We start from the raw sequence: 27,450 nt of genomic DNA, 5'->3' as shown, positions 1-27,450 counted from the left end.
TCAGTCAACAGTGTCATGGCACGGACATACGCGGATACCAGTGGAACTGGGCCACTAGCATTTGTTGATGATGTGAGTGTACAGGGACATATGCTGATCAGATACCACTTCACAGCGCAAATGGAACAGAGAAGCTTTACAGTTACTGAAGGCAAAACTGAAAGCAGAGAGACCCACAAATAAGCAGCAGTGGCTGCAGTGAAGGTCTAGTGGAGTGTCTTAAGGAATGAAACAACATGTGATGAAGTCCATGGACTGTAGAAGTAAACCTACAAAAGCTATTTATTTATTTCAAATTCAAAACAATCATGTTTCAATAAACCTGAAAAAGCACAACGCATTTGGAATATTTTATTATGGCACACAAAACATGTAACCACATTTACAGGGTATCAGAAAGGATTTTTTTTGTATTTGGTATATAACAGTATATCAGTATAAAGTGCCCAAAACAATGGTTATGGTTTTGAAGAAGACTCATGGACTATTAAGTCCTGTTTTCTACTGTTTATCATGGCTGTGGTTTATAAAGTGAAATTTACAGACAATCATTAGGTTCTACAGAACATCGTCATGGTTACGGCGCATTTAGTGCATTTTTAAAAGAAGAAAAAGAACCAGCTGAGCAGGTTAATTCATTATTTATGCAAATGTCACGTGCAGAGGGCTGTGCTACCCTGATAGTGATAATAAAAGAGTCTTACAAAAGGTAAATTACTCTAACACACACAGTTTCTAACTCAATAGTCTTGACATTATGTTGGTTGATATGCAAATTTATCTTACTTATAATACTGATATTTCCCAACAAATATATATTTTTATATAAAATAAATACATTTGAAACATCTTTTAATACATCTTGTACTTGAAATGAAATTCTTATGAATTTTACAACAAAATTCTTTTGCCGTGTGCATAATATTCATTAACATTTTAGAGCGTAAGAATTGAAACACTATCACAATATGTTGCAAAACTCTGTGCTATTTTTAAAAAGAAGTGCATGCAGTGCAAACAGAAAGGGTGACTTACAAAACTTCAGTACAAAGAAGGAGATAAGAAAAATCTGACTCGTGGATAACGCCAAAGTTACAACTGCCCGAAGACTGTAGTCTGAATCCGAAGCAACTATATTTTAGGACAGACGATGCATTGCTGGGCCAAATGCAAAGAAGCAACAACATGGTAAAGAGGAAATGGTACAAAACTGAGGGAGAGTGGGTGAATGTGACCTTTCCATTAGTTTACACAATCTTAAAACATAGAATACCAACCCACACTTAGAGTGCATACAAAAAGACACCTGCATTTCCAAACATCATCATGGTTCCTTCATACAGATACATGTGTTAGACACAAACATTACTTACATTAACAGCAGTATGTTTGTGAAGTAACAGGAGTGACACCAACATTACCAAAACGCTGCACAAATGTATGGGAAAGCAGCTTTGGGTTTCAAGTGTCTCTGATGTGGGCAGAGAGAATAGAGCTGCCAGAAAAACATAACAGACAAAACATAAACTTTCATTTTCCTGTTTATAAAGCAAAAATCCTATTAAGTCAAACAAAACAACTCTACATGTGTGATTGCAGACTGTGCACAGAGTTGGGAAATCTATAAATTTTTTTACAGACTATAGATAAATATAAAAGAATATGTGCCATTTTGAGTTTATGAATGAAATCGTAAATATGTTTTTGTTGAAAGTGCCACCTGAAAATGAGTTCTAGTTCGACATGCGACGACAAACAAGTACAAAGGTATTGTGTGGGTTTTCTGGTAGTTGTAAGCACAATATTTCAGTAACTAAGCAACTTGAAGTAAAAGAAGAGTAAAGTAAAGAATGATTAAAAATAGTGCAACCAGAAGCACGACGGTGCTTCCTGTAGTGGCAAGAAGCAGCTGCCATCCTAAATTAAGGTTAAACAAAAAAGAAGAACCTAGATCACCTGACTGGAGTCAAACTGTCACTACTGAAGGGTTTGGATAGATTCTGGCAGGCATGTATCATCCCGACAGTAAGGCATTCTGGAAAAATAATGTACAAACTCTGGCTCTATCATTTGTCCTTCATTTTCCTAAAATCAGGCAAACATTTCTTCATTTATACAACTTTCCTACTGTTGTGGCTGTTCGATAGCCACACCTAGGTTGTCGTAAATCTCCTTCAGCAGCAGTAGAGCTGTATCCTCCGATTCCCTAACAAGCAGAAAGACAAACCTTTTATTTGAAGTAAAAATATTTAAATCATTTCCATCAACCCTGCACAGATACGAAAAACTCACCAGTAACACAGATGAGACTGGATGGCAAACAGGTACTCGTTGAAGCTCTCAATGGGTTTCTCCTGAAGCACATAGTCGATGCGTCGACCTCCATTTAACATCCCCATTTTAATCTCACGATGCTCTCTTTCTTCCACTGACTCTGAGGACTCTGCCTCATCAAACCCTCCTGAAGGGACAGAAATCATTTCAAACAAGGCTGCACGCACCGAAACCATGACAACACCCAACGGAGGCTCTTTGCTTTTACTTACCCTCTGTGGTAAAATAATTAACAGATAACTAAGTGAGAGCAAAGAGGGAAGCATGTGCTGTTTGCAGTGAGCAACACAAAACTAAATTTACAGAGTAATAAAAGTTAAATGCAAACTGTGCAGCTAAATCCACTTCTGCAAACACTATTAACAACACTCTGAGAAGTCTACTCCAAACATCAATCAGTATATACTACCATCATAGATCCTGTCAGATGGGGTTGGGACGCTACCCCATGGCATTAGTTAATATACATTTTAGGCTTAAAAAAGCAAAACAAACAAAACGTGTTTTTACGGGTTTATATTAGTGAAGGAGGTTTGTCAATACTTGTCTACTATGACATTTTAGTTCATTTTATGTAGTATCAGGTACGTGTATAGTTATAGGCAAATCATGAGTAAATGTCAGTAAGTTGGGGTAGTTTTGACTGATGTGCTTGTTAGCTTGCAATGAATCCCTCGAGGCTCCCCTAAAAACCCCAATGCACTTCTGATGAACCTGCTGCTGTTGGCTGTTAGCGTCTCAATCTATCTTTGCATGTACTGGCTTGTAATCCTGACATTAAAACATAAAAACTCTCAAATAACATTCCATTAGAATAAGGTTGTAAATGAATACCTGTGAGCCCTGAGATAAAAAACAAAAAAACGGTATCCTGTCACTTAATTGCAGGACGTGCACCCACATGTAGCTACTGCACGAGGTCTACAGATGAATATCATATTCCAGCTAATTTCTCATGTAATTAAAAAAAGAAAGAAAAGAAAACTTGACTGCTTTAAAACTGCTAGTGCTGCTCGTTCAGTCCACTGCTTTAGTTACACCGGCTTATGATACTGAGGATCCACCAGCCAGAACTAAAAGGAAAAGCGGGAGGCAGAAGCCTAACGGAGCCTGAGTCAGTAATGAGCTACAGGAAAAAATACATCATATTCCCTCTTTGTATATGAGCAAATGTAAATGCCGATGTAAACCTCTGCAACTGAGCAGCAAAGTAGAAATAATTAATTCTGCCTCTTTTGTATGAATACTGGAAACATGTTAGTTTTCTAGGTCAAGATGAGTAATGATGTATTCATAGGCTTAGAGCTTTCTAAGAGAGGACTAAAAGGTCATTAAACCAATGTTACAGCAGCTATAAATTACAATGAGTTAATTACTTGTTTTATTAATCAACCCCACGCAAATGACTATGCTAGCTTACCTCGAAAGTAATGCCTATGAATGGCACTAGACCACGCCAGTATTTTAGTCCAAAAATTAGCCCCTTTGTCTTCCCTCTTAGTAGAAGCAGTGACTGCCGCTGAGGCTGAGGTTCATAGTAAAGTAGTAAAGGGTGAGGGAAGCAGAAGAAAACACCAGATAGAGCAGAACAGAGGAGGGCAACATGCAGAGAGGGGTGAGAGGAGTACGAGGAGACTGAGTTAGACACACGTGTGCACATTCGCTCCCACACGCAAACACACACAACACACACAAATAAAGCAAATGAACATGCGTTATTTACCCTGCGTCTCCTCAAGGGTTTTCTCTGTTGTAGTTTCTCCTCCTTCCCCCGGAGGCAGTGCAGCAACCGGCAGTCTGGCAAAGGACTGCCATGCAGTCCGTAATGATCCCAGAACATTGTTCTTCAAATCCATGCTCATTCGGGTCAAGCTGTCCTTTAGTTCTACAAAACAAAGAGAAACGGAAATGAGTTCCTACAATAGTACAGCTTATTTCAGTACAGAGAAATAATCATACCCAGGTGCATCCTCTTGCGGCCTTTATGGTGAGGGATTAGCATGGGCTCCAGGTCCACCTCGGAAACAATCATGGGCTCTATCCGATAGGCAACAGGATCATACTAAACACAGATAAAAGACATAAAAGATGACCTCTTTCATCATGTGAGTAGAGAAAGAGTCCAGCAGGTGCTTGTCTATATACCAACTATTTCTTTGGCAAATCTTTTAATCTTGAATTCAACAACTAAATAAAGAAGTAGTAAAGAGCAAAGAAGCTGTCTACTTTAATCCAATTACCTTAATCTAATGCTGTTAACATTTTTCATTTCCTCTTTTTTTCCCCAACTCATACTGGCAGGTGAGGTTTCTTTAAGAGATGAGTGCAGAATCAGAGTGGGCATTTGAGTTAAGTAAGGAGTTACTCACTGGGTGGTAGATGTTGTAAAAGCTCTTGCAGGTGGGGAAGGTGTAGTTTGGATCGATGCGTTTAAGCCCACGTACAGTCAGAAACATACCAATTGGAGAACCGAATGCAAAAAACGTCTGAGGGTGGAATTCAAGCTGCGGGTAATCAATGGATACCTGTGGAAAAATGGTGGGGTTAGCTTGTTACAGTGAGTTATAATTTAAACAGATTCTGTTGTAGGACACACACACACACACACACACACACACACACACACACACACACACACACACACACACACACACACACACACACACACACACACACACACACACGATAGAAATTTCTCCCTTGGTTAGCTGTGCCATCTGAAAATATTACAACATCCAGGAAGTACACCAGCAGGTGAGGAGGACACCAGGGAGATGGCCACTCATGCAGGACTGACTCATGAGTGTGAGGACAGACAGACAATGGCACTGGGATGTACCTTTCAATGGGACAAACACGGTACCCTAATAATGGCACAATATGACAAAAGTTCTCTTATCATTGATCTGCTGTAGTTTAGCTCCCTTGAGAGCCCCCTGTTCTGACTGAAGTATATATGAACAGAAACTCCAGACACAGTTAGGTCAAAGACAGCAAAGGACAAAGCCGAAGAGTATGTGGACACCATGTGAGACACACCTGTCCCTTGGCTATGCCTCCATTGGTCTGTCCAGGTAAGCGGGCGGAGGGGAGGAGAGAAGCAGGAAGGTGATGCATCAAAGCTTCACCCCCCGAGCAAAAATAACAATGGTGTATTTGTCTGCATGTGTTGTACCTGTCCAATGCCCACATCGAAGTACTCATAGTCCACAGCACTAGTGACAGACTGCGGCCTGTGCAAGTGGAACTGCTGAGGTGGTAATCCTGAAGACTCATTGCCATCCTGAGTACTTGTCACTTCAGGCTGAAGTTGTGGCCCTTGTGCCTGACACACTGCTCCCATCCTGCAGTCCTGTTATGAATAAGAAATATAAAACATTATCAGCAGGTTTTCCAAACATGGCTTAAACTATGTTAAACCAAAAAAAGGAAAATAAATTAGCAAATTCATGTAAATCACTAAAATTCACCAATATTCTCCAATTGCATTTCATTCAAGTACAAATTCTTAAATTAAAAAAAAAAAAAAAAAAGGAGGAAGAAAATCCACATAATTGAAATGAGCCAGACCTCTGGAAGCCATTTCCTTCTGACATAATTCAGGATCTTCTTTCTAGGTCCAAGAGGAATTCCCAAATCTTTAAGATCACTGTCACGGCAAAGAGCCTAAAAAAGAAGATTAATTGGTTTTCTAAGTAGGATCAAATGACTCAGTGGGTGTTATTATGTGAACAGTATACAACATGTAATCCATAGATAGAACCTTCAGTTCTCTCAGTGTGTATATTCATTATGTGTTACCAGAGATTCGAGATCCAGGTTTTCGTTCTGCAACACATCCAGATATTGCTGTAGGCCCAGTCTGTTCAGAGTCTGCTCCAGTGTGTTGCAGTTCAGATGACAGGGCTCACCAGAGATCTTACGTAGAAGAGGAAATAGAACTGAAAAAGCCATGAAGAAATATACAATCTTTCCTAATCAGTAAAGTTTCATTATTCTTTGCTGGGAATGTCATGTTGTACCCCTTGTCTAGCTTGTGATTCATCCCTCTGATTGGTTAGCAGATCAAACAGGATCAGTGAACCTGCAGAAGTAGAGGCAAAGCAGAAAAGTTAAAACTCTGCATTTTAGATCCCACTTCTTTGTGATTGCGAGAGTTTCTGCGTTTGCACATCTCTAACCCAGGCTATGGCCTACTACTGAAACTGTCCCGCTGAACTCTGGGTGTCTCTGCTTAAAGAGTACATGTAGCCTGTTGAACTCCGAGGCCACTGTGTCCACTATGGTCTGGCAGTAAGTGGGGCTGTTATAGAAAAACAAGTCCAGCAGAGTGTCATTGGTGAAATGTCTCAGCCTGCTGATGCTGGGGAGAGTGATCCTCTGGATGTCCCTGGGAAGTGGGGAAGACAAGAGAAATCAGAAAACAAGAAAAGCGTCTAACAGGGTCATGAGCTGGGGCCCGTTCTTCGTACGTCGCTTACTACATCCAAGATCAAATGACACATCCAAGATCAAATCATCGCGCTAACCGTAAGCTCGCTAATCCGGTTCCCCGAACACACCTGCTGTTGACGATTACTACAGCTGGATGAAGTAATGCGCGATCACTGGGTGTCGTAAAAGGGGCTACGCATCGATAGTAGAAACATTGATCGGCAACCCTCTGATTGGTCGGCGAAAATGTCGACGGAGCGCGCTCGGCTCGGTATTTTTCGGCAGCAGAGCAAGAACTCTTGAGTGAGGGATTTCAGGAGTTTCAGAGTTTAATCAGAACGCAAGGGAACACTGCAAAGGCTGCAAAAGCAAGGAGCGAGGGCTGGCAGGAAGTTGCTGACAAATTAAACTCGTAAGTAATTTAATAATAACAATAATAATGGAGTGGATTGATATAGCGCTTTTCAAGGCACCCAAAGCGCTTTACAATGCCACTATTCAGTCACTCTCACATTCACACACTGGTGGAGGCAGCTACAGTTGTAGCCACAGCTGCCCTGGGGCAGACTGACAGAAGCCAGGCTGCCATATTGCGCCATCGGCCCCTCTGGCCAACACCAGTAGGCGGTAGGGTAGATTTATTATATTACACTATATTATCCAATATTATATTACATTATATTATAATATGTTATATTTTATCCTCTTTCACATTAGAGCCACGACAGGACCCACTAGAACATGGGAACAGGTAAAAGTGAAATATAAGAATATTCTACAGAATGGTAATATTTATCACTTATATTGCTTTTAGTCTCTAGGAAAGAGACCCTGGAATAATCTGTTTGTTTATAACAGCAACCAAGAAAAGGGCAGAGCAACAAAAGACAGGTGGTGGTCCTGCACCCCCTCGTCAACAAGTTGGTTAAGTGAATAATACCCTCACGGGAAAATCGATATCTCTCTATGAGCACACTGTCGCGCTGAGCTAAAGGATCCTGTCTGTCCCGCAATATACGCTGAATTCTGAGGACTCTCCTTATCAATCTTGCACCTTCCGCAATGGGTGGCTCGCGTATACGGACAGGACATGGCTGCGACAGGCTTCCCAAATCCACCTTCGCTTTTATAGCCGTGGTCTCTCATCTTGATTACACGAAGTAATTTACAATTGCTACTCTGAAATATGAATTAAATCTGTAATAATCACATACATGTAATAGAATGTTAATAGTACATTTCCCTTTTTTAGGAAATGACCTGTATGTATCTGTGTGAAATCAATAAATGGATCAGGTGCTGCATTGTCTTTAGTTACATTGATGTTATTTATTTATGGTGAAACAGTGGTGGAATATCGCTGTTGCTTTCGTATGAATGACGCGGGCATACCTGCGTGGCCGCGATCTAATCCTGTTTACATAAAGTAAACCTGCTCCCGAGCAGGTTTACGCTTACGGCTCTGTTGCTATGACAGCAAGTCCCGGATGAGCTTCGGGGAACCGACTGATCCAGGATCACGCGAAATCGTCAACAATCTAATCCGGCTAACCTACTTAGCGAGGTACGAAGAACGGGCCCCTGGACTGCAACAGAGAAATCCTGTTTTGTTGATGTCCAATTTCTGTTCATACTTACTCATCAACACCAGTGGCATCTCCATGTAGAGCACTGTGCCAGTTGACTGGGAGGAACTCTACTCGGCCCACCTGACCTTCCTGCTGAGCACGCTTATAATGAGAGGCCAGGAGGGATAGGGAAACACTCCTGAAGTCATTCACTGGAAAGATATTAAAAGAGGTCATAAACACACATGGGAACATTTATATATACATATAAACAAAGAAACTTACCACACTGTATGATGGATCGGAAACGTAAGTCGCACGCAGGGCCAATGCCGTGCACCATGAAGACAACATGGTCCACCTTTTCTGGTTCACCTGCAAACACACGTACAAATATGATGAGCCTAAAGCGCTGACTGTGTGGGATACTTTCTGAAACTGGTGACGAGTAGCTTTCACCACATTATCATACATACCATCAGGTATTTCTACAGAGATGTTGTCTACTCCCCTTTTGACAGTTCTTGGCCGGGTATGTTCTGAGGGGGAGGACACCCAGTCATCCTGCAATCCTATTGGCTGATACTGCATTATCAACTGAGAAGAAAAACAGTGGGTAGAGACTTATATGGGTGACAAATAAGTTTAATTATATCTTTTTTTTTTTAAAGATAAACAAAAAACAATGCTGATACAATAATACATAAAGTAAGAGAAGTTGTGACATTAATAATAGTGACCCAAAACAATACGCTTGCACAATAGTTTGGTGAAGTACAACAATGAGTAATATATGAACAAATGTCATCCATGTCATTTGACTCCAGTTACAAAAATGTGGCAATTGTCCGTGTCATCTACTTTTAAACAAATTAGAATCAACCCCAACAAGTTCCAGTGGCCTCTCCCATTCCTGCTGTAAAAGTAAAGTCCTTCCATAAATAAAGTGTCCAAGTTTTTCTTTTATTCACATCTCTGAGACCTGTGATTTCCACATGGAAAAGGGAGCAGTGTGTGAATCAAGGATCTCATCTCTGACCCACATCACCATTATAGCTTTCCTTGCTAACATGAAAAAAGGCTGGATTGCATCTTTCTTTTGTTTCCAAACCTTCCAAACCAGACAGATCTGCTGAAACTTGTTGACCTTTTGCTGCATTAACACTTGAACATAGTGGTGCCCGGCACATTTGATTGCAATGCAACCTGGTGTTAACGAGGCTTACATTTGAAACTGGGACAGTCTGGAGTGGTTCCTGTTGTGTACTTACAACAGATGAACGGACATGTGCAGATGTGTGGTAAAATATTATACTGTAACTTTTTATGCCTGCTGCAAACTGCCATGAAAGTTTACCCAGGCTCAAAGTTAACTCCTCAGAACAGCATCTGGATATCTAAAAAAAAATAAAAATCTATCTAACAGTTCTGAGTCATCTGAGCTTAGACTCAAAGTTTTTGATCTCTAAATATCTGTATAAGATTTGATGTATTAAACTGAACTGTCAGTGAATCAAATGTTTTAAGTCTTCCATTCTCAAAAAGATTAACAGCACCTGCTCTTTGCCAAAATGTAAAATTTGATAAGTTTCCTGTGATAACAGCTCTGGGTTATCAGCCAGTGTTGTTATAAGATAAAAGAGGGAGAGTGCTATTAAATAATTTTGTGAGTGCTCTCCAAGCTCACATCACATTAGTCATAAGAAGATTGTTTTTGGCAATGGGTGGCTTTTTTAAAATTTTACCCAGCAGGTTCACAGTAGAGAAAATCTCTAATATTTTATTATCTAAATAAGGTCTGTTTCCTGGTTGTTTTTTTAATATAATAAATGTAATTTGCTTTCATTTTGTTTCTAATTCAGTGAAATAAAAAACATTTTAAGTATGCAAATAGTTCTTTGGGTGCCAGTCTCATGAACAGAATCACTCTTTAATATTTTAACAGCAGGCTTTACCTTCGGATTGTGTAAGATGACAGTCTCTCCAGTGGGAAAATCCAATTTCTTCTTCCATTCATCTGAAGTCACTGATTTCCTATAGGCTTCCTGCAAAATATTTATATATTAAAAGTGTTACTTAAGACCAAAGTTGAGAAGACTATAAAGTTAGAAAGTAGTCAGCTATAGAGAAGGAAGGAGTGCTGGTGAAAGGTCATTATTTGTGTCTGACTACCTCCAGATCCTTGCTGAAATCCTCAGGATAAGGCATGAATCTGGTGTCTTTATCTCCTTTGTAAAACCAGGTGCACCTGCGGACCTCAGAGGGAGCTTGCTCCCAATACACAGCGTAACGCTTCCTTTCCTTGACATGTACATCATACCGTTGCCCTTCCACAGCTACCACCTTATCCTCCTCGCCCTCGTCGCTGACTGCGAGGTAAAAACATACAAACGCAGATATAAATAAAGAAAGCACTCTGGTGCTTTGATTTAATTACAGCGTATGCTATTTTTACAGGACTAAAGAAGTTACTTTACAAGTTAAATTTGATCACACGTTTTACTTTGCAGCAATTACTGGTCACTCATCAGTGACTTCATCAGCATCACCAAGTGAACAATAAGTTTATTCTTCTGAAATAATTTAATCATGTACCTGCTGTTAGAAACACCGTCCGTCTTTAGTTTAATGGACACTCATACTCTTTTATTTGTCAACTTAACCTTTATTGACAACATTTTGTACAACACCATTCATATTTTCATTGCGGTTGTCACACACAAGATCAATATTAATAATAATAATAAAACTACATGCTTCCCCCTAAACGTAGATTTAGACTCTTTCTTTGGTGTTTAAATATTGTAAAATTATCTACTGATAAGTACATCTTTCTGAACCCTTGAGGAGTATGTTATTTGTTCAAAGAGTCATACTTTTAAAATGACATTCTTATACCGCTGTTTTATTATTGCGTTCGTTTTCCTTTGGATGGGGATGTTCAAAACGTTAGTGTGTCAGTGGGAGTTAAGAACACTAAGACACACCCAAACCAACCCTGAAACTGAACTTCGGTTGGTTAAATTGTTAATAGCAGGGAGCATGTCCTAACAGAACAGTCAAATGGCCTACTGGGCATTTAGCCAGTGATAGCAACATTGTTTTGAAAGTTTATCTTTCCATCAGTTGTTCCAGGAAAACTCCAACTTTTGTAATAATGACACAGGGATTATGCAGTTTTTCCTGGATACAATAAAATCAGGTCTTACTTCCTGGCATTTTCCTTAAAGGAAAATCACAAGTTTTAATAAAAAAAAATTTTTTTAACCAGCTTTTCAAATGGGATTTTGTTTGTTTGTTCCCAGTATAGAATCCATTTTTATGACCTTTGTTAAGCAAACTGACAAACACATGTTCGTACCCTCCAACCACACCCTACTGTCAACAAAGGCCCAGAAAAATGCTTGCTGATATAACCCCAGACTATCCATTTGTAATAATTTAAGTACACAGTATCTTTTATAACGTACAAGTAAAATACATTCTTACTGTTGGTGAAGGCATTCTCTAGTTTGTCAGAGTCTTCTCTGCTGAAAGGAAGCCAGGAGGTGTTGTCATCAGCACGTCGACAGAAGAACCAGTGAGGCTGCACTTCTTGGTAAGGAGCATGAGCTGACTCCATGTCAAGCATCTCGAAAGAGGACGCTGAAGAAGGAGAAGCTTCGTCCACCACAGGTGAAGCCTGAAGAAAAATTATGGCGACATGATCAAAATCTGACATCAGTATTTCTTCCTGTGCTTACTGTCTTTGGAACAGTGCACTGTTCAACTCAGCAATTATTAGAACCAGTAAATTCAAAAGTCCGAACCAGGCTGTGCCTTTCTGTAAAATCCTATGAAGCAAGCCCAAACCATGAGACAGAACAAGGGGTGTCAGGAAAGACAGGATTAGGCCTTGTCTTTGTAAAAAGCACAAAGCCCTACTTTATGCTTTTCTTTACAAGCTGCCTCTTGTCTGTTCTTCTTTCCACAACTGATAAAACTATAGCTTGTAAACAATCTACTTCCACTGAAAATCCAGTGTTAACACACAATGCTGCCAGTAATAATTTTGGCAATTCATTGTGTCAAACAGTGCCTGACACAACACCCGCCCACATTACTGACAGCAGCCAAATCAGTCTGCATTAAGCATCTGGACAGATTTATAATGACTGAGAATAAAGTGGAATGTGACCGAAGAACCTTCCCTAGGAATTAAATCTTGCTGTTATCTTGCAAGTAAAATTTCTCCCTGAGACTTTGTTAGGCACACAGCTAACTGTACCACATATTTAATGACATGTCATGCAGGGGGAAAAAGCAACAAACCATCAGGAATGTAAATGATAAAACTCCAAAGTCACAGGCAGAGATATTCTGACAGTAGCCCAGATGATCACACCAGGATTGTTGTCACTTTTGCATTACCTGCTTTACTTAAAACTTTACAATGAGTCAAACCACAAAAAACAAACACTATTTAATGTCCATCTATTACTACTACACACTACCAGAGTGGCTCTCAAACTGCAGATTGGTGAAGTTAAAGCCTCAGTCAGACAGGCCTAGAGACTGGCCGGTGACTGGCTGGGAACCCAAAATCTTAATTTAGATTAATATGGCTTTTATATTGTGATGCATGCTTAATAAGGAAGTCCCAGAAAGGCAAAGAAGTCACCCCCACTGAAAACACTGCATCCAGATAAACATAATCACCTTCTGGGATATGAAGTTTAAAAATTACTCCCATTATCCTGCTGTCCTTTATTAAGTGGCTCTACGGAGTAGTGGTTTACACAATTGGCTAACAAGGGAAAGATCCCTGGTTCCTTTCTGGGGGGAGACAGATATCCATTGGGGGTTGCATCAGAAAGAAGATCAAGCATAAAAATCTCCAAATCTGACTGCTCAAGCCTATCCTTCATGCCTTTGGGTTTTTGTTTTTTGCTAATATGTCATTTATGTCTCCAAAAGTTGATTCCGTTCATCTGGACGTAGTGTTTTGTGGGAGAAACGTTTCCTCACTTGGATGAGTGACGAAACGTTTCTCCCACAAAACGCTACGTCCAGATGAACAGAATCAACTTTTGGAGATTTACTTACCTGGATGATTGAGCATGCATCAAGATGTCATTTATGCTACATTTCATTTCATTTATAGTCCCTTCTGTCACTTTTTTATGTCTGGTGAAACAGGTTAGGACTAAATTCATATTAGGGTTAGTGTTGCTGCATCCAGCAACATTTATCCCCCCCATGGTTATGCATGTACCCTCACCTGATCCTCAGGTGTGCTCCCCGTGGCCACTGTCTTAGTGGGGTTGTCGAGCAGGTCTTGGGAGTTATCGCTTGGGGCAGCCCGAAAGAGACCCCCCTCTTCACCTTCACTGACTGACATGAGCTCGATGATCAACTCTTACATGAAGCGGGCAGAAGGCCACACAGTCACAGGACATGTAACAACAGAGTTCTGCATGGATGACACAGACAGTCAGTGGCATCCCATACATAACCTGTTACAACGTGTAAAAACAAAAAATACAAAACGAGTGAAAGTGTTGCAGCAGATTGTGGCACAGGGAGAATCACAGGTGGTGAGAAAAGAAGAGCCAGCTAAGCTCCAAGGATAAACTGACAGCTGTCTCCTTAGCTGCTGGTCAGCAACGGTGAACAGAATGGAAATACAAAAAGCTAAAAGTTCACTCACACAACGGCTGTATGATAAGTTGTGATGACGTACGTGGCAGGGAAACGCTGTACATTATCTTGACTAAAACAATGTTCATGGTTAACTGCCACGTTGTAAGCCTTGTATTTTAAAGGATGCAAAAACACAATCGCCGAGGCCAAGAGTTGTAGCGCTGGTTGAGGTTTATGCTAACTGAGTTACAATGGCTGGACGGGACGCTATTATTACAGTTCTTTTTGTTTCCAAACAGTGTTATTAGACATCACAGCATTAGTAACAGACAGCTGTTAAGTTAAACTCACCGACAACTTCACAAAGACCTAATGCAGAGGATTTAAATTGTTTGTTTATTCTATCTTGTCGTGGCTAGCTCGGTTAGCCGAGGACAGCCTCCTGAAACGATGCTAGATTGCAGTGACCTCGGAAATATGAACATTACTGAGTGAGCATTCACGACTGACTACAATGTAGGTCAAAACCACAGACTCGGGATAACTACATCAATTTGGATGTTTCTCCGATGCCTGTACTACAAAGTGTGATCATTAGAAGGCGAAGTGCTTAACCATAGCGTCTAGTGTTAGTATTAGTCTTCATAAAATAAAACAAACGCATCGTTATCATTAAATTATTTTCATATATTTCTTATAGGTTATTATAAGAGCAGTTACATTAAAACCCAAGAAATAGTATCACAAAACATGAACTAAAGAGCTGCATTTTTGTAATCAAAATGAAATCTACAAGGGGCTCCTGAAGGTAACGTTACATTTACGTCCCTAACGTGGTACGGGGTGTTTCACTGTGCTGAAAACGAGGTGTACCCTACTCTGACACTTGTGCATTCATCCAGTTATATACAAAAACGTAAACGTGACGAGTGTCAAAAAGCCATCATCCACCATAACCTGGGATATTTCGATCCTGTGGGGATATCTTATAATATGGCAGAAGTGACAAGCAGCTGACTTTTGTCCAGATGCATGCTTAACTTCCCTGACTTTCAGCTGAGAGATGTTTTATAACTCCACCACCGAGCACACTGTAGATGACTAAAACATAGTTTTATGAGATTGTAGCAGCCGAACCCAGAAGTCTTAATGCGTGTTTGGACTGAAATCTGCACAGGTATGCGTAAAATGTGACTGTAGTAGGTGTACACTTTTCAAAAGAGATGAGTAACCAAGTCACACACGGGCGCACCCATTTGTGGAAGCGTAGCTTTCTCACGGTTGTATTTTCTGCAGACTCTGAGTAAACTTGTCACAAATGAAGAAGCCCAGAAGCTGCACCCAGCAGCACTCACTTGGCGTTAGATTACAGAACACTGCCTCATCATTCCCTTTTGTTAACATCTGGACATGTGTGGACCAATGCGCTGAGCGAGCTTCCACATAATGCAATATAAAACACTTAGATTCAAAAGCCGTTTTTGTTGGACTGGTGTCAAAGCAGTCTTTAATTCACACTTCTACTCCAGGGCTTCTGGAGGGAGGAGTGAACAAAGACACACCCAGTCCAACAAGCGTGTGAGACAGCCGGAGTAATGAGCCTGTGTGGAGCAATAAGAGGAGGGTGTGGCTTTTTACACAGGGAGAGCAGATAAGCTAAGTTTGCTTTGTAGACAGGGCAGGAGTTGCAGTCCTGAGCAGGCATTTTACCTTCAGTCAGTAGGACTGTGCGTTTCCACTTGTCTTCGCTCGGTCTTTTTTCCGTGAGTTTTTAAACAAGACTGCGTGGTAGCAGCTTCCACCACAGAAGAAGTAAAACACAAGAAGACAGCTCCAGGAAAAACTTCAGTAGGCAGCCATGAAGGACAAAGTGAGGAGAGGAGGAGGAAGAAATCAAGCCAAGGCTGGTAAGAACTAGTCTGTGGGATATGTTTTACGTGTGCGCTCCTCTCTCTTTGGCACTTTCTTCCTTTTTGTGCTTGTGCGAGGGGTGTCTCCTGTAGCAGGAGAATGTGTGGAGGGTGAGACATTCCAGCACTGTACTGCTCCTCTGAACATGGCCGGTGCTTTTACCAACTTCCTGACCACTTGAAGCATCTCCTGCTGTGTATTTTGCGCATTTGAGTGCCACACACGCATACACACGTGCTGTGATGCAGCTAAAATCAATAGGAATATGTGCACAGATGTGTAAGGGGCCTTACAATATCCCCTTACAACCTTTTTAAGAAGTGAAACTCTACACACTTTCTTGATTTTTGTCCAAAACAGTTGCCACACTCTTGTGAGGACCTCCTAACGTGTTGCCACTCCCCTCATACATAACATGCTGATTGAGTTAAGGTAGAATATGCGCTAGCCTGTCACCAATTAAATTGCCCCGAGGGCGTTTTTCTTTCAAAAAATGTCATTAATCTTTGAACTGTGATTGACAGTTTAGGTAATTTCAAAGTACAGAGGAATGCTCTGACAATTACCGTTTTGCATGGTTACCATGAACGCGCTGTAGCATATACATTTCTTTGCTTCCTAGCTCGATTATAGTGCAAGCTAACTTCAGGAATCAATGCCAACATAGACTCTGTACGAGCTCCAAAAGAGAAGCGGAGGAGAGGAGGGACATTCTGACGACCAATCACAAACTGCTATTGTTTTGGGTGCTTTCCAGTTGCAAAGTAGTCCCAGATTGACAGCAAGAGTTGTGGCTGTGCTGCAGAGTGAATGAATGACAGTAGCCAGAGATAAGCTCAAAGTTATTATTGGCCTCTGCAATGTGCATGTTATGTTTTAGTAGCCATTGTGTGAATGCATCATTGCAAGCAAGCCTGATCCATCACCTAGGTTTTTTGTGTCACAGTTTGCTGCTTTTATCTACATAGCAGCATTGGGTGTTGGCTGTCCTTTCACTCTGAGATGGCATGTAGGCCAGTATGCAAATGCAACAGGTTTAGCCATACTTCCATTAGTGGAACACGCCAAGTCCTGTTCTCCCTGCAAGTGTGTGTAAAAAAAGCTAGACACTCCCCATGTTTCTTTCTCTCTCCCCCCCCTTCCCCTCTTACTTGTATAAATTCACACTCTCCTTCAGGCACTCTGTTACATACCAAACTTTCCATCCTAGCTCATACTCATTTTAGAGGAAATTAGTGGGAAGAACGTGATAAATAATTATTACTATTCCTTTGTTGTTTGACTCTGTTTTAAAAGTGGCAACTAAGCAAGAGTATTGCGAATGTTGCCCAGATGGAGTCCCTGCCTCATCACGGTAGGTAAAATGCAAAAGGAAGGCAATGATTTGCAAGTAGTACAGCAAGAACGTGTCAAATGTTACAGCTGAGAAGCTGTAATCTTTTCCTTTTTAGTATATACTTCGAGCAAACAATTTCATAAAAGTCGGGCTCCTTTCCCACCGTGCTGCATGTGTCCGCTTCTTCTTAACAGCCCTGCAAGTGTTTGGGAACTGAGGGGACCATCTGCTGCTGAAAGGTTTTGTTTTTTTGTTTTGTTTTTTTCATTCGTGCTGCTCAACAGTTCAGGGCCGCCTTTGTCATATTTTTCTTTTAATCATGTGCCAGATGTTTCAGTGGGTGGCAGGTTCAGACTGCAGGCTTTTTCTGACATGCTGCTCAAATGGGTGCAGAAATATTGTTTGTCTCGCTGAAGGAAGCAAGGCCTTCCCTGAAAAAGGGAATAAAATACTTCATAAATGGTGCCTTCACAGATGTGTAAATCACCCAAACTTGATGCTACTTTTTGCTGTCCTTCAAAATGTTTGCAATCAGATATGATGATTAGCAGGTGTTTCACTCTGTTTTATGGGCATGTCAACAGAATCTCAGCTGTTCTGGAAACTGACATGTTCTGCTCCTTTTGCAGAACTCTTTGTTTATCCTGTTGAATCTGTTCCTCTGATTTCTCCTTCAAACAGATGCAAACAGCGTGACTGTTGGAAGCGATGCTGTCGGTATTCGCCTAGATGACGTCACATCGTTTTCTGTAAAGATCCAGGGAGCAGGAGTAGAGCCCTTTGAGCTGCAGGTACTGACTCACTGTCTGTTCCTATTTTCCTTGTTTTGTTTGTCTTTTTAAAAGCGGTGATGGCTATTCTTGTAGGGTCTTTGCCTTACAATATAAAGCACCTTGAGGTAATAATTGCTGTGATTTGGCACTATATATAGAAATAATATTGAAATTAAAATTTAGCTGGAACTATGTATTTATGGTTTATCATTTTTATCCTTTGTTATATTTGCCACTGTGGATAATTCTGTATGTCTGAAATTCTCCTCACAAGTAGATATTTGAGTGTTCGCAGATTGGATTTAACTGGTGTGTGTTTAAAAAAAAATTCATCTCTGTAGGTCCATGGTTTTTGGCTTGTTCAAGATGCAGTAATGACTCTGCTTTCGAGGAATGAGGTGTTCCCGCGCTCCAACCTCTCACTCACACTGGCCGGGGCAACTCTGGATCCCCTTGCTCAACTGCAAAACGTCAAGGGTCTTAAAGCAGGTGCCATCCTTCGCCTTGTGGAAGGTATCATGTTTCTGTTTTTAATAAGCTGTCTTTGGCTACCACTCAATAAGAAATTCACCAATATGTAAGAATCGTTAAGTAAATTACTGCCTGTTTTATTCTTTTGGTAATTCAACCCATTTACACATTAGTAACATTTTAATTCTACAGCACTTTTTTTTTTTTTTTTTTTTTTTGAGTTCTTAGCAGACCTCGAGGTTGGAGGGAGAGCATTCCAGAGCATAATTATGTTCATAGCTTGTTAATTTTAACAATAATCCTATCCATATTTTCACCACACTCTCACCCTTTCTCATCCACAGACACCTAAGTTTATCTTGGCTCAGTGTAAACACCTGACTCACTTTTTCTGAGTCATCACACAAAGGTTTATAGATGCAGAGATTTAGTTGTAGTCTTTGCAACCATAAGTGCAAACTCAAGTATTTCACTCTCACCCTCTAGCTGCTGAAACAATGTACCCTCGAGCACATTCCTTATGCATCTTCTTTGTCAAACTCTGTACGGCTTGTTCTTTGAAAACAGGGCTGACCACTTTCAGGTGGTTATCAGATCTTTGTCGTATTGCTCAGAGTTTTTTAATTGGTCGATCTAAATTTTCTGTTAACCAGCGCACGTCTTTTCAGAGCCTTACACTTTCCGCTCAGCCAGAGTGCATCTGGCTCGTGTGCTTGAGCTGCTGAGAGCATCTGGACCTCAGGATGCACTGAGAGAAGGACGCTCACCTAGCATACTGGAGGCACTGACACATACACAAATACCAGGTAAACACACACCCTGTGCATTTAGACAAATTGTAACACGTACACCAAAAATGGACTCTAACTCAGTCGAATCTCCCCCCAAATGTAGAAGCTAGCTTACAAAATGGAAAGAGCCTTAAGCGCTCTCTAAGCCACACAAAAACTGAATCAACCAGCCAGGATGGAGCGCCGCCTGACTACCTCCTCCCCGGTTCCTCGGAAAGACCGCTCATGGCCCTTCTCCCACATAGCTCCCAACCAGAGGTGCACAAATAAATGGAATCTTTTTATTTGTTTCACCTAAACACACTCACTAACTCTGCATCACTTTATCCTCATCAGGCCCCCAGTTACCTGAAAGACCTGTCTCTCAGCTGCTGGAACCCTCCTCCAGGACACAGGAAGTTGCAGGGGGACTTCCTGTACATCACTGCAGTTACAATGGAGGGGCGGCGCTGTGACATCACATCCTGTCCAAAAGGTTTTTTTCTAAATAGGTAAAGAAATTCATTTTATTTAATTAAACTGCTTTCTGTGGCGGTGAGGAAAAGCAACAGCAGGCTAATAATACACAACCCACAATCCTTATACTCGTGTTGTACTTTGGTTTATTGTGGCCTTTGACACAAGCAGTGATGAATATTTCATTGGTTATTATTAGTTCTGAACACTGACAGGAAAGACTTGATAGTTATAAAGAACCTCTACTGGGAACAAAGTTCAATGACATTGGAGAATTTATCAAAATCTGAAGGTTTACAGCAAGGGTCTGCTGTCACCTGACCTAATTTTCTCTGTACTGTGAGTGCATTATCATAAGATTGATGGAATGACAGGCAATGTGGTTAGTGGGTACCTTTATTAATAACCTGAGGTATGCAGATGACGAGAATATCGCACACAGAATGAAGTTTTAAGAGAAGACAAAAGCTCACTATGTAAGAATGACAGGCAAGCAAAATTGTGTGGACACATTATAAGAAGAGGACTGGAATATGGTACCTTGGCCTGCATTTAGGAAGAATCTGAGAAAATGTACCTCTTTTGTTTTTAGAGAGTTGGGTGGCAGCAACAGGACTCAAAATGTGTGTCAGCGCCATGTTTCCCACTCTGTAGCATCCTCTAAACTCTGGAAACTGAGGAGGCCAGCTGCTGGACATTTGTGAGAGGAGTGTTGTCCCATTCTAGCTGCTCAACAGTCCTGGGTCACCTTTGTATATTTTAATTTCATGATGCTCCAAATCTTTCAAGTTTTCAGTTGGTGAAAGAGCTCGACTGCTGCACGTCAGCACCTGAACTCTGTAACTATGAAGGCATGTTGTTGTAGCCGATGCTATAAGTCTCTTTTGATGAGTAGATCTTGAGATATTCAAAGTCTTCACAATTTTTATGTTGAGGAACATTATTCTGAAACTTTCCAGTTTGTAGATGCAGGTTTTTTTGTTTTTCCCCACACTAGTGAAACTCGAGCCAACTTTATTTACACTCTCTTTATACCCAATCATGTTGCTGACCTGTAGCTAACCTAACTGGCTACAAAATGTTCCTCCAGCTATTTCATTCTAGCATCACTTTGTTTTGGGTTTTTGTTTTGTTTTTCTTCTTTGGTCCCGACTCTTTCAGAATTGGATATGTACCTACTTGCATACTTTCTGGGCCAATGCACACAAAGAAAGAAAATGAAAGGACTGCATCCAAGTTGGTTTAATCATATTCTCTCTCTGACATCTTTTGCAGGTCCACAGAGGATGTGTTTGATCCTCGTCCTGCACAGTCTTCTCCAGTTTGTCACGGTTTAACCGACTTGCTTTGTCATATTAGTCCTGCTGTCAAACAAACTTTTACCACACTCAAAAACAGGTAACGACATTGTTCTTTATAAAGTGAGTACTGCAGCACTGAATATGCATCCCTTCCAGCCTTTCGATTGGCAAAAGAAATGTTCAGTAATGCTTTGAAAATAACCAACTGAATCGTATTTGGAGTAAAGCAGCTTTTTCCTCTTTTTAGGCCCCTGCAACCACCAGTAGAGGTGATCACTACACCCTACCATACGCTCAGTTGGCTTGGTCCTCCATGTGCTACACGCACTCACAAAAACACCTTCACCAGACTGGGAGTAGATGATCAGGCAGAAACACAGGTTGTTTATAGCAGAAGACAGTTGTTTTCTGATGGTTGCTGGCAGCAGTTTGCTGTTGGCAGTGATCCTAATTACGCATGCCTTTGTTTATACGCAGCCTCCAGACTGGAACGAGGAGCTACAAGCAGCCAGAGATCTTCCTCAAGGAAGTCTGGAGGAGAGGCTGCAGAGAGACAAAGCAGTACTTCAGGTAAATATAGAAGCTCTCATTTAGCTTGATGTAATGGATTGTATTTGTCGGGGTTTTTTTTTTTTTTGGGGGGGGGGGGGGGGGGGGTTTCATATACTCTTCATTCATTCGTTCCTTTTTGCTCAGGTGAACAGTGCATTTGTGAGTACTGTTATGCAAGGGGCCGAGACTGTGGTAGACGGTTTTGTTGAGCCAGTTAATGGAAACCCAGGGGACCCAGCTTTCCTGTGGGGTGGCCTTTTCATGAGCCAGGGGACAGCAAGTGCAGTGTTTGGTGGCGAAAGGGGTCGCAGGTAAGTGCAAACTCCCTAAAAATGACAAGACGACCTGATGCCCTTTGCTGCTTATGGGATGTACGTATATGATCCATCCCATGTTGTGTATGATAAAATGACTCTTGCATTGTAGTTGTGCTTTTATATTGGCACTGATTATTTTTATCCTCCTCCTTGTATTTGCAGGGCTGCTCAGAGGCTGGAGCTTAACGGTGTGCAGGCTTACAGTGACTTGGAGGGTCTGCAGGGGCTGCACACTATACCCACAGCCATTGTTGACTACAGAGGGGTTCGCCTGTCTGCCCAGGGTCTGGCCCCTGGCTTGGAGGGCTCTGAGCAGGACCAGGGAACTGCTCCTGCTTCAAGGTACACTCCCTGAAGCTGTTTAAGAATGTTTAGTGGTATTAAATTTTCACAGATTTTAATGCTACCTGTCTCACTCGACCTTCAGAGGTTTGCTGTATGGTGTAAATGCAGGACCACAAGAGTCTCCCCATCGTAGACGGCTACTAGAACTGTTGGCTCATGCAGCCAAGTCCCTTTCGCTGCAGAGACACGTTGTCCTGGCACCCAATGGTCACCAGGTGCCCCTGTTCACCTCGGTGGATGCGCAGGGACTGTTGGGAGCTGATGGGAGGTTCTACTTATTAGATGTTTTTAGAAGTTTCCCAGCTGATGCCAACTTCTGTCCAGAGGCACAGACTGAAAGCTGCACGGTGACTGGAGAAGAAGAGAGTAATGAGAATAAGAATGACTGTATAAAAGAAGGTTGGCCAGAGGATTATCATGCAAATACTGACCTTCCAAGGAGTTTTCCTCATGGCCTCTGCAGACTGAGACCAGAACTGATGCAGGCTTTCAGTCAACACAAGTGAGTAGTAAATCAGATTTATTTTAAACTTTTAAGTTTTCACGAAGTTTAAGTTTCTCTTTTGTTTTTAAGACATTGCCAGTTCACTCAGCGTGTCAGAGAGTTGTTGGATGAAAATGGAGGATTTGAAGAATGTGCCACATCTGGTAAGAAGTGTTAGTAGTTCTTACTGAATGGACACTGAAATCATGGCTGTACTTCAGCACATTTTAAGTCAAGTTGTCATTTATTTCTTTTTCGCAGGTGACTCTCGAGCCACTGCTGCCGTCCGAGCTGCGTGTAAAGACGTGGGCTCAGTTAGTGACATCCTCTTTGAGATGCGCTTTAATCCAAATGTATTTTCTCCAGGTATGCAGACTAACTACACAAGTATGCTATAGCAGAGCTCTTATTAGAACTCATCATGACACACTGCTTGTACAAATTTTAGGGGTAGCATTTCCTCCGGGGGAAAGCACATCAACAAAGCTGCAGGAACGGTTACTGAGGGAAGCGGCAGCTTTCATCATCACACACCAGATACCAGCTTTTGTAAGTCCAACCAGAGTTAATGTGCTCCAAATGGTGTCTTTTGAAAACAAACCTGTTCACTAGATGCCTGTTTGTGTCTGCAGTTGGAGGGTTGTTTGCACAACAGTGAGGCTCCAATGGACGGAGCTACTCTAAAAAATGCTCTACATCAGAGAGGCATCAACCTCCGGTACCTGGGCCATGTGGTCAAGGTTATTGCCCAGTCCGAACACAAGGAGCACCTGAGGCATATAATGGTTCGTTTAACTTTAAAAACAAAGCCTAATTCGGTCTTTATGGTGATGCTGCTTTCTTACATGCTCCTTCCTGTTTTCACCAGAGAACGGCCGTAGCTGAAATTTTTATTCGTTCAACAAGAAGGGTGTTCAACAGCTTCCTCCAGGTACTTTTTTTTTTTTTTTTAAATGTTCCTTGATGAGAACTCCAATTAATCACCCATGTTTTCACACCTTGGGTTTTAAAAAGGCAGCAGGTGTGGTTTCCAAGGAATGAACTAAAGCCTCCATTCATGTCTCTGTAGGGCGTGGATGTGTCGAGTCTCTCCGCAGCCGTCAGTCACTTCCTTAGCTGCCTGTTGGTTCCCCACTTCCCGCCCACCTCTGTAGGAGAGGATACTAAGAAGAAGTCAAGACGGCGTGGCCGAGGGGCCGGGGCCTCTGAAAGCACACCCTGGAGCACACTCACGGGAGCAGAGCTGTGGAACCTGGTCTGCCAGGATGCTGCTGAAACCTATGTCTTTGATAGCCTGGGGTGAGGGCATGGCCTTTGTTCTCCACATGCATTTATTATCTAATAGTAGAGAATCAATTTGAGAACAACCTGTGTTTTTTGTGGAACAGCTCTGGGCCAAACTACCTGGTGGAGCACTATGGCCTGCAGAAGCTCTCCTTGCTGAGAGAGTTCTGTTTAAAGACTGGTGTACAGGTAACAGACATCTGGAAATATGAATGCAGTTTTAAATTTGTCAGTCCAAGGAGAGGATATGGATATTAATATGTACATTTAAGTTGCAAAATTAGCTTTTAAAAATCAAATTCTGTATATTAAAAGGGAAAGGCACTTTTTTTTAATCCTGTATCCACACTAGTTGAGACTGAGAGACTACTCCTTTGACAACCAAAACAAAGCTCCTATTGGTCCAGAGGACATCATCAACATGATCCCTGTTGTCAAGCACATTCACATGCCAACTGTGGATGCCTCTAAAGTATATCAAGCTGCACAGCTCTCCATTCAGAAGGGTAAGTCCAACAGCTGCAGACTATTGTCTCTATTTTCTTCCCCGCAGTGTGAATTTACTGAAAAATAAGCTGTGTGTTATGATTGCAGGTCTGCTGGATCAGGCCCATGAGCAGTTAAAAGAAGCGGTTTACCTGTATGGTAGAGCGTGTGACGATCTGCACCCTGAGGCTGGTTATTGCCACACCTTGCTGGCCAAGGTGGCGTACCTCCAGGGGAAAACTGCTGAGGTATGCTGACTGATCAACGGTTTCTGTTAGCCACAAACATTAACACATAATAGAGGTGAAAATAATAGGACGGCTTTACTGGATCTTTGAAAAACAATTTATGCCACGTTTGAGAGAACACTGCAGCATTAGTTAGAGCAGATGTACAAATTATTGGGCCACACATTTTAAATCTTTGAATTCAGGTGTGTAAACCAAATGCCTACTCATGCTGTCTGCCTTAACAAACGTCAGTGAAAGATTGGCTCATTCTAAAGAGCTTCCTGAATTTGAGCATGGTTCTGTAGTGGGAAGCCACTGCTGCACAAGTCAGTCTGTGGAATTTCTTCCCTCCTAAATATTCCACCATAAACTGTAAGTGGCATTATTGCAAAGTGGAAGCATTTAGGAACCACAGCAACTCGGCCACAGTGTGTCAGACCACAAAGTTAGAGCAGGGTCACAAAGGCTCTGACTCGCCAATCGGCCTCTATAAAACATTAACATCTGCACAAACTGCATCAGGAGTTTCATGACACGGGTTTCTATGACTGAGCAGCTGCTGTATGTGTAAGGTGAAGGTGATCCTGTATTTTTGTTTGTCTCATCTGCATTGCATTACTCTCTTGGTTGATTGATGCAGACATGTATGCACTGCTCCCTCCCTAAACTGTTCCTTTTAATATAGATGAAACTATTTCTCATCTGACTTTCTTTCTCCTTAAGGCCCGCAGTGTCCAGCTGAAGGCAGTTGTCATCAGTGAGAGGGTGCTCGGCTTTGATCATCCAAACACGATTCAGCAATACGTGAGTACAGCTACACATTTGTATATTGGAGAATGTACTTTATCCAGTCATCGCAAAGTCACAGTTGCCATTGTTTTTGTATGTAGGCCCTCTTAGGTGTGTATGTGTATGCTGGAGGGGAGACCACCCTGGCACAGAAGTGTTTCCTCAGAGCTCGTCTGTTAATGCTTACAGTGCACGGAGAAGACCATCCATACACCGCAACACTGGATGTAGGTTTGATCGACTTGAGTCTGGAATGCTCAGAAGAAAAGCTTTTGACAATATAATGAAAAGTGACATGACTATATGAAAGTGCTAACATTTTCTTCTTGTAGAACTGCCTTGGGCTGGTGCTAGCAGAAGATCAGACAGGCCAGTTCCTAAAGAATGCTGTGAGACTTAACACTTCCTTCTTTGGCCCCACATGTCTACAGACTGCTCTAAAGTAAGATAATATTTTGAATAAAAAGTCAGTGAGATGTCTATTGTCTCTCCCCAAAACATGACCACTTTTCTCCCTGATTCTTGTCTGTGCAGTCAGCACTTGTTGGCCCAGTGGATGTGCACTAAGGGTGACTACAGAAATGCTATGACACATGAGAAAGAGGCCTTGACTGCCTTTACCTCTCTGGTCAGTAAAAGTTTGAGAGAGGAAGTAAAGTGGGTGACTGACTGTATTTGGATAGACTTAAATTTTTTTTTTTTTTTTTTTTTTTTTTTATTTTCCCTGCCCCCCTCTTTAGTTTGGAGAAGATCACCCACAAACACGCTGCAGCAAAGACTTCCTGTCCACCATAACCAAGCAAGCGGTAAAAGTTGAACGCACTCTCAGACAGGCAGGAGCTGAGTGCACAGAAGCAACTGTGGAGGTAGGTGCCTGAAAGCATATGCAACTCTCTTTCAAAGGAAAAAGTAAAGCATGCTAAACCCCATTGTTCTCCATTTCCCGCAGTGTCTCAGTCCAACACCCGACATTATTCTGGAGCAGATGGTTCTAGTTACGGGGATCAGGAATATTACACAGAGGTAAATATTCATAGTGGGATGGCATACCCAGTGTTACAGCAATATGACAATGCACGTCTCAAGCCTGGACCCAAAAATGGACTTTAGAAATGGTGTTTTTAAATTCTAGTTGGATTGTATGTGGCTTATTTCAGTATTAGCATTTCTTATGTATAAACCCACTTATGACACGACTGTTTTCACAGTAATAGGTTCCAGGAGTATAAGCAGAAACATCTTGAGCTAAAGGCTGCAGTGGTGAAAGAGCTGGGACTAAAACTACCTAATGTCGCCTCAGTGGCTGTGACTGGAGGAGGGAAATGTTCAGACCGAGAAAAGGGATGTGGGAAGGAACCAGAGGGTGGGGGAAACCCAGCAGAGGATACAAGCAAGTGCCAGCAGGACCAACAAGTAGAAGGATCTCTGGAGAGCACTGGGAAAGTTTCAGCTAATTGTCATGTGACTGAGCAAAAGGAGAAAACCAGTGCAGAAGGTGACAAAGCGGCCTCTGATGAGGTCAAAACGGTAAATGATGAGATGGAGTCGAGCTCAGGCGAAATGAATGGAAGGATGGACGTCCCTGCAAGCCCATCGGCCCTGAGAAGTGACGTGAGCTGGGCAGATGTTGTTTCAAAGTCCAGAGGCAAAGCTACAGCCGTAAATAGAGAAGGAGATGGCAGCACTGCCAATGGACCAGCTGAAGAATGATCACGAAGCCCACAAACAGTTGTAATAGTTTTCCAAAGTCACTGCTGTAAGATTAAAAAAAAAAACCTCTTCCAGTATTTCCTGATGAAATTTGATCCAATGAACAAGAAGGACAGAATGACTATTACTTTATCCTGAAGATTTTACCTTAGTACTGACTCGGAGAGGGTTTAACCTTGTTTTTTTTTTTTTTTTTTTTTTTTTTTTTTTGTTTTTTCAATAATAAAATTTTTACCTTGGTGTATTTAAAAAGTGT

At 41.6% G+C, this 27,450-nt stretch overlaps 2 protein-coding genes across 3 annotated transcripts; one reads left to right on the top strand and one right to left on the bottom strand.

Moving 5' to 3' along the window:
• Nucleotides 1-337: 337 nt before the first annotated feature.
• ddhd2 (DDHD domain containing 2) lies at nt 338-14,427 on the bottom strand. 2 transcript variants are annotated; one of them, XM_085425404.1, is made up of 19 exons: nt 14,310-14,427; nt 13,597-13,788; nt 11,826-12,018; nt 10,509-10,705; nt 10,292-10,381; nt 8,813-8,933; nt 8,622-8,711; nt 8,407-8,548; nt 6,516-6,724; nt 6,357-6,418; nt 6,136-6,252; nt 5,905-6,000; nt 5,510-5,686; nt 4,704-4,859; nt 4,294-4,396; nt 4,058-4,219; nt 3,755-3,859; nt 2,293-2,461; nt 338-2,206 (listed from the first exon to the last, which is right to left on the bottom strand). In XM_085425404.1, the coding sequence occupies exons 2-19, from the start codon at nt 13,714-13,716 to the stop codon at nt 2,125-2,127; spliced, it is 2,391 nt and encodes a 796-aa protein (XP_085281530.1). In that variant the 5' UTR covers nt 13,717-13,788; nt 14,310-14,427; the 3' UTR covers nt 338-2,124. The 2 variants fall into 2 exon arrangements, with proteins under 2 accessions (XP_085281530.1, XP_085281529.1); XM_085425403.1 differs by lacking the exon at nt 3,755-3,859.
• A 1,152-nt stretch (nt 14,428-15,579) lies between these two features.
• Nucleotides 15,580-27,395, top strand: LOC146657372 (clustered mitochondria protein homolog). Its single transcript, XM_085425402.1, has 28 exons — nt 15,580-15,865; nt 17,887-17,996; nt 18,320-18,491; nt 19,118-19,255; nt 19,344-19,498; nt 19,577-19,731; nt 20,972-21,094; nt 21,245-21,377; nt 21,475-21,567; nt 21,694-21,860; nt 22,029-22,208; nt 22,294-22,713; nt 22,786-22,859; nt 22,957-23,061; nt 23,144-23,244; nt 23,328-23,480; nt 23,564-23,626; nt 23,765-23,994; nt 24,084-24,168; nt 24,332-24,485; nt 24,574-24,713; nt 25,419-25,499; nt 25,586-25,711; nt 25,817-25,926; nt 26,019-26,112; nt 26,225-26,350; nt 26,434-26,507; nt 26,693-27,395. Exons 1-28 carry the CDS (start codon nt 15,817-15,819, stop codon nt 27,192-27,194), a joined length of 4,113 nt encoding a protein of 1,370 aa, XP_085281528.1. The 5' UTR covers nt 15,580-15,816; the 3' UTR covers nt 27,195-27,395.
• The last annotated feature ends 55 nt before the right edge of the window (nt 27,396-27,450 follow it).

The sequence above is a fragment of the Rhamphochromis longiceps genome, linkage group LG12 (genome assembly GCF_057381845.1).
Source record: "Rhamphochromis longiceps isolate RC_006_pf linkage group LG12, R_longiceps_female_GT1.1, whole genome shotgun sequence".
In the NCBI taxonomy this organism is placed as follows: Eukaryota; Metazoa; Chordata; class Actinopteri; order Cichliformes; family Cichlidae; genus Rhamphochromis; species Rhamphochromis longiceps.
The sequence above is the reverse complement of the archived record's forward strand: the minus strand, read 5'-3'. Positions and strand labels throughout refer to the sequence as shown.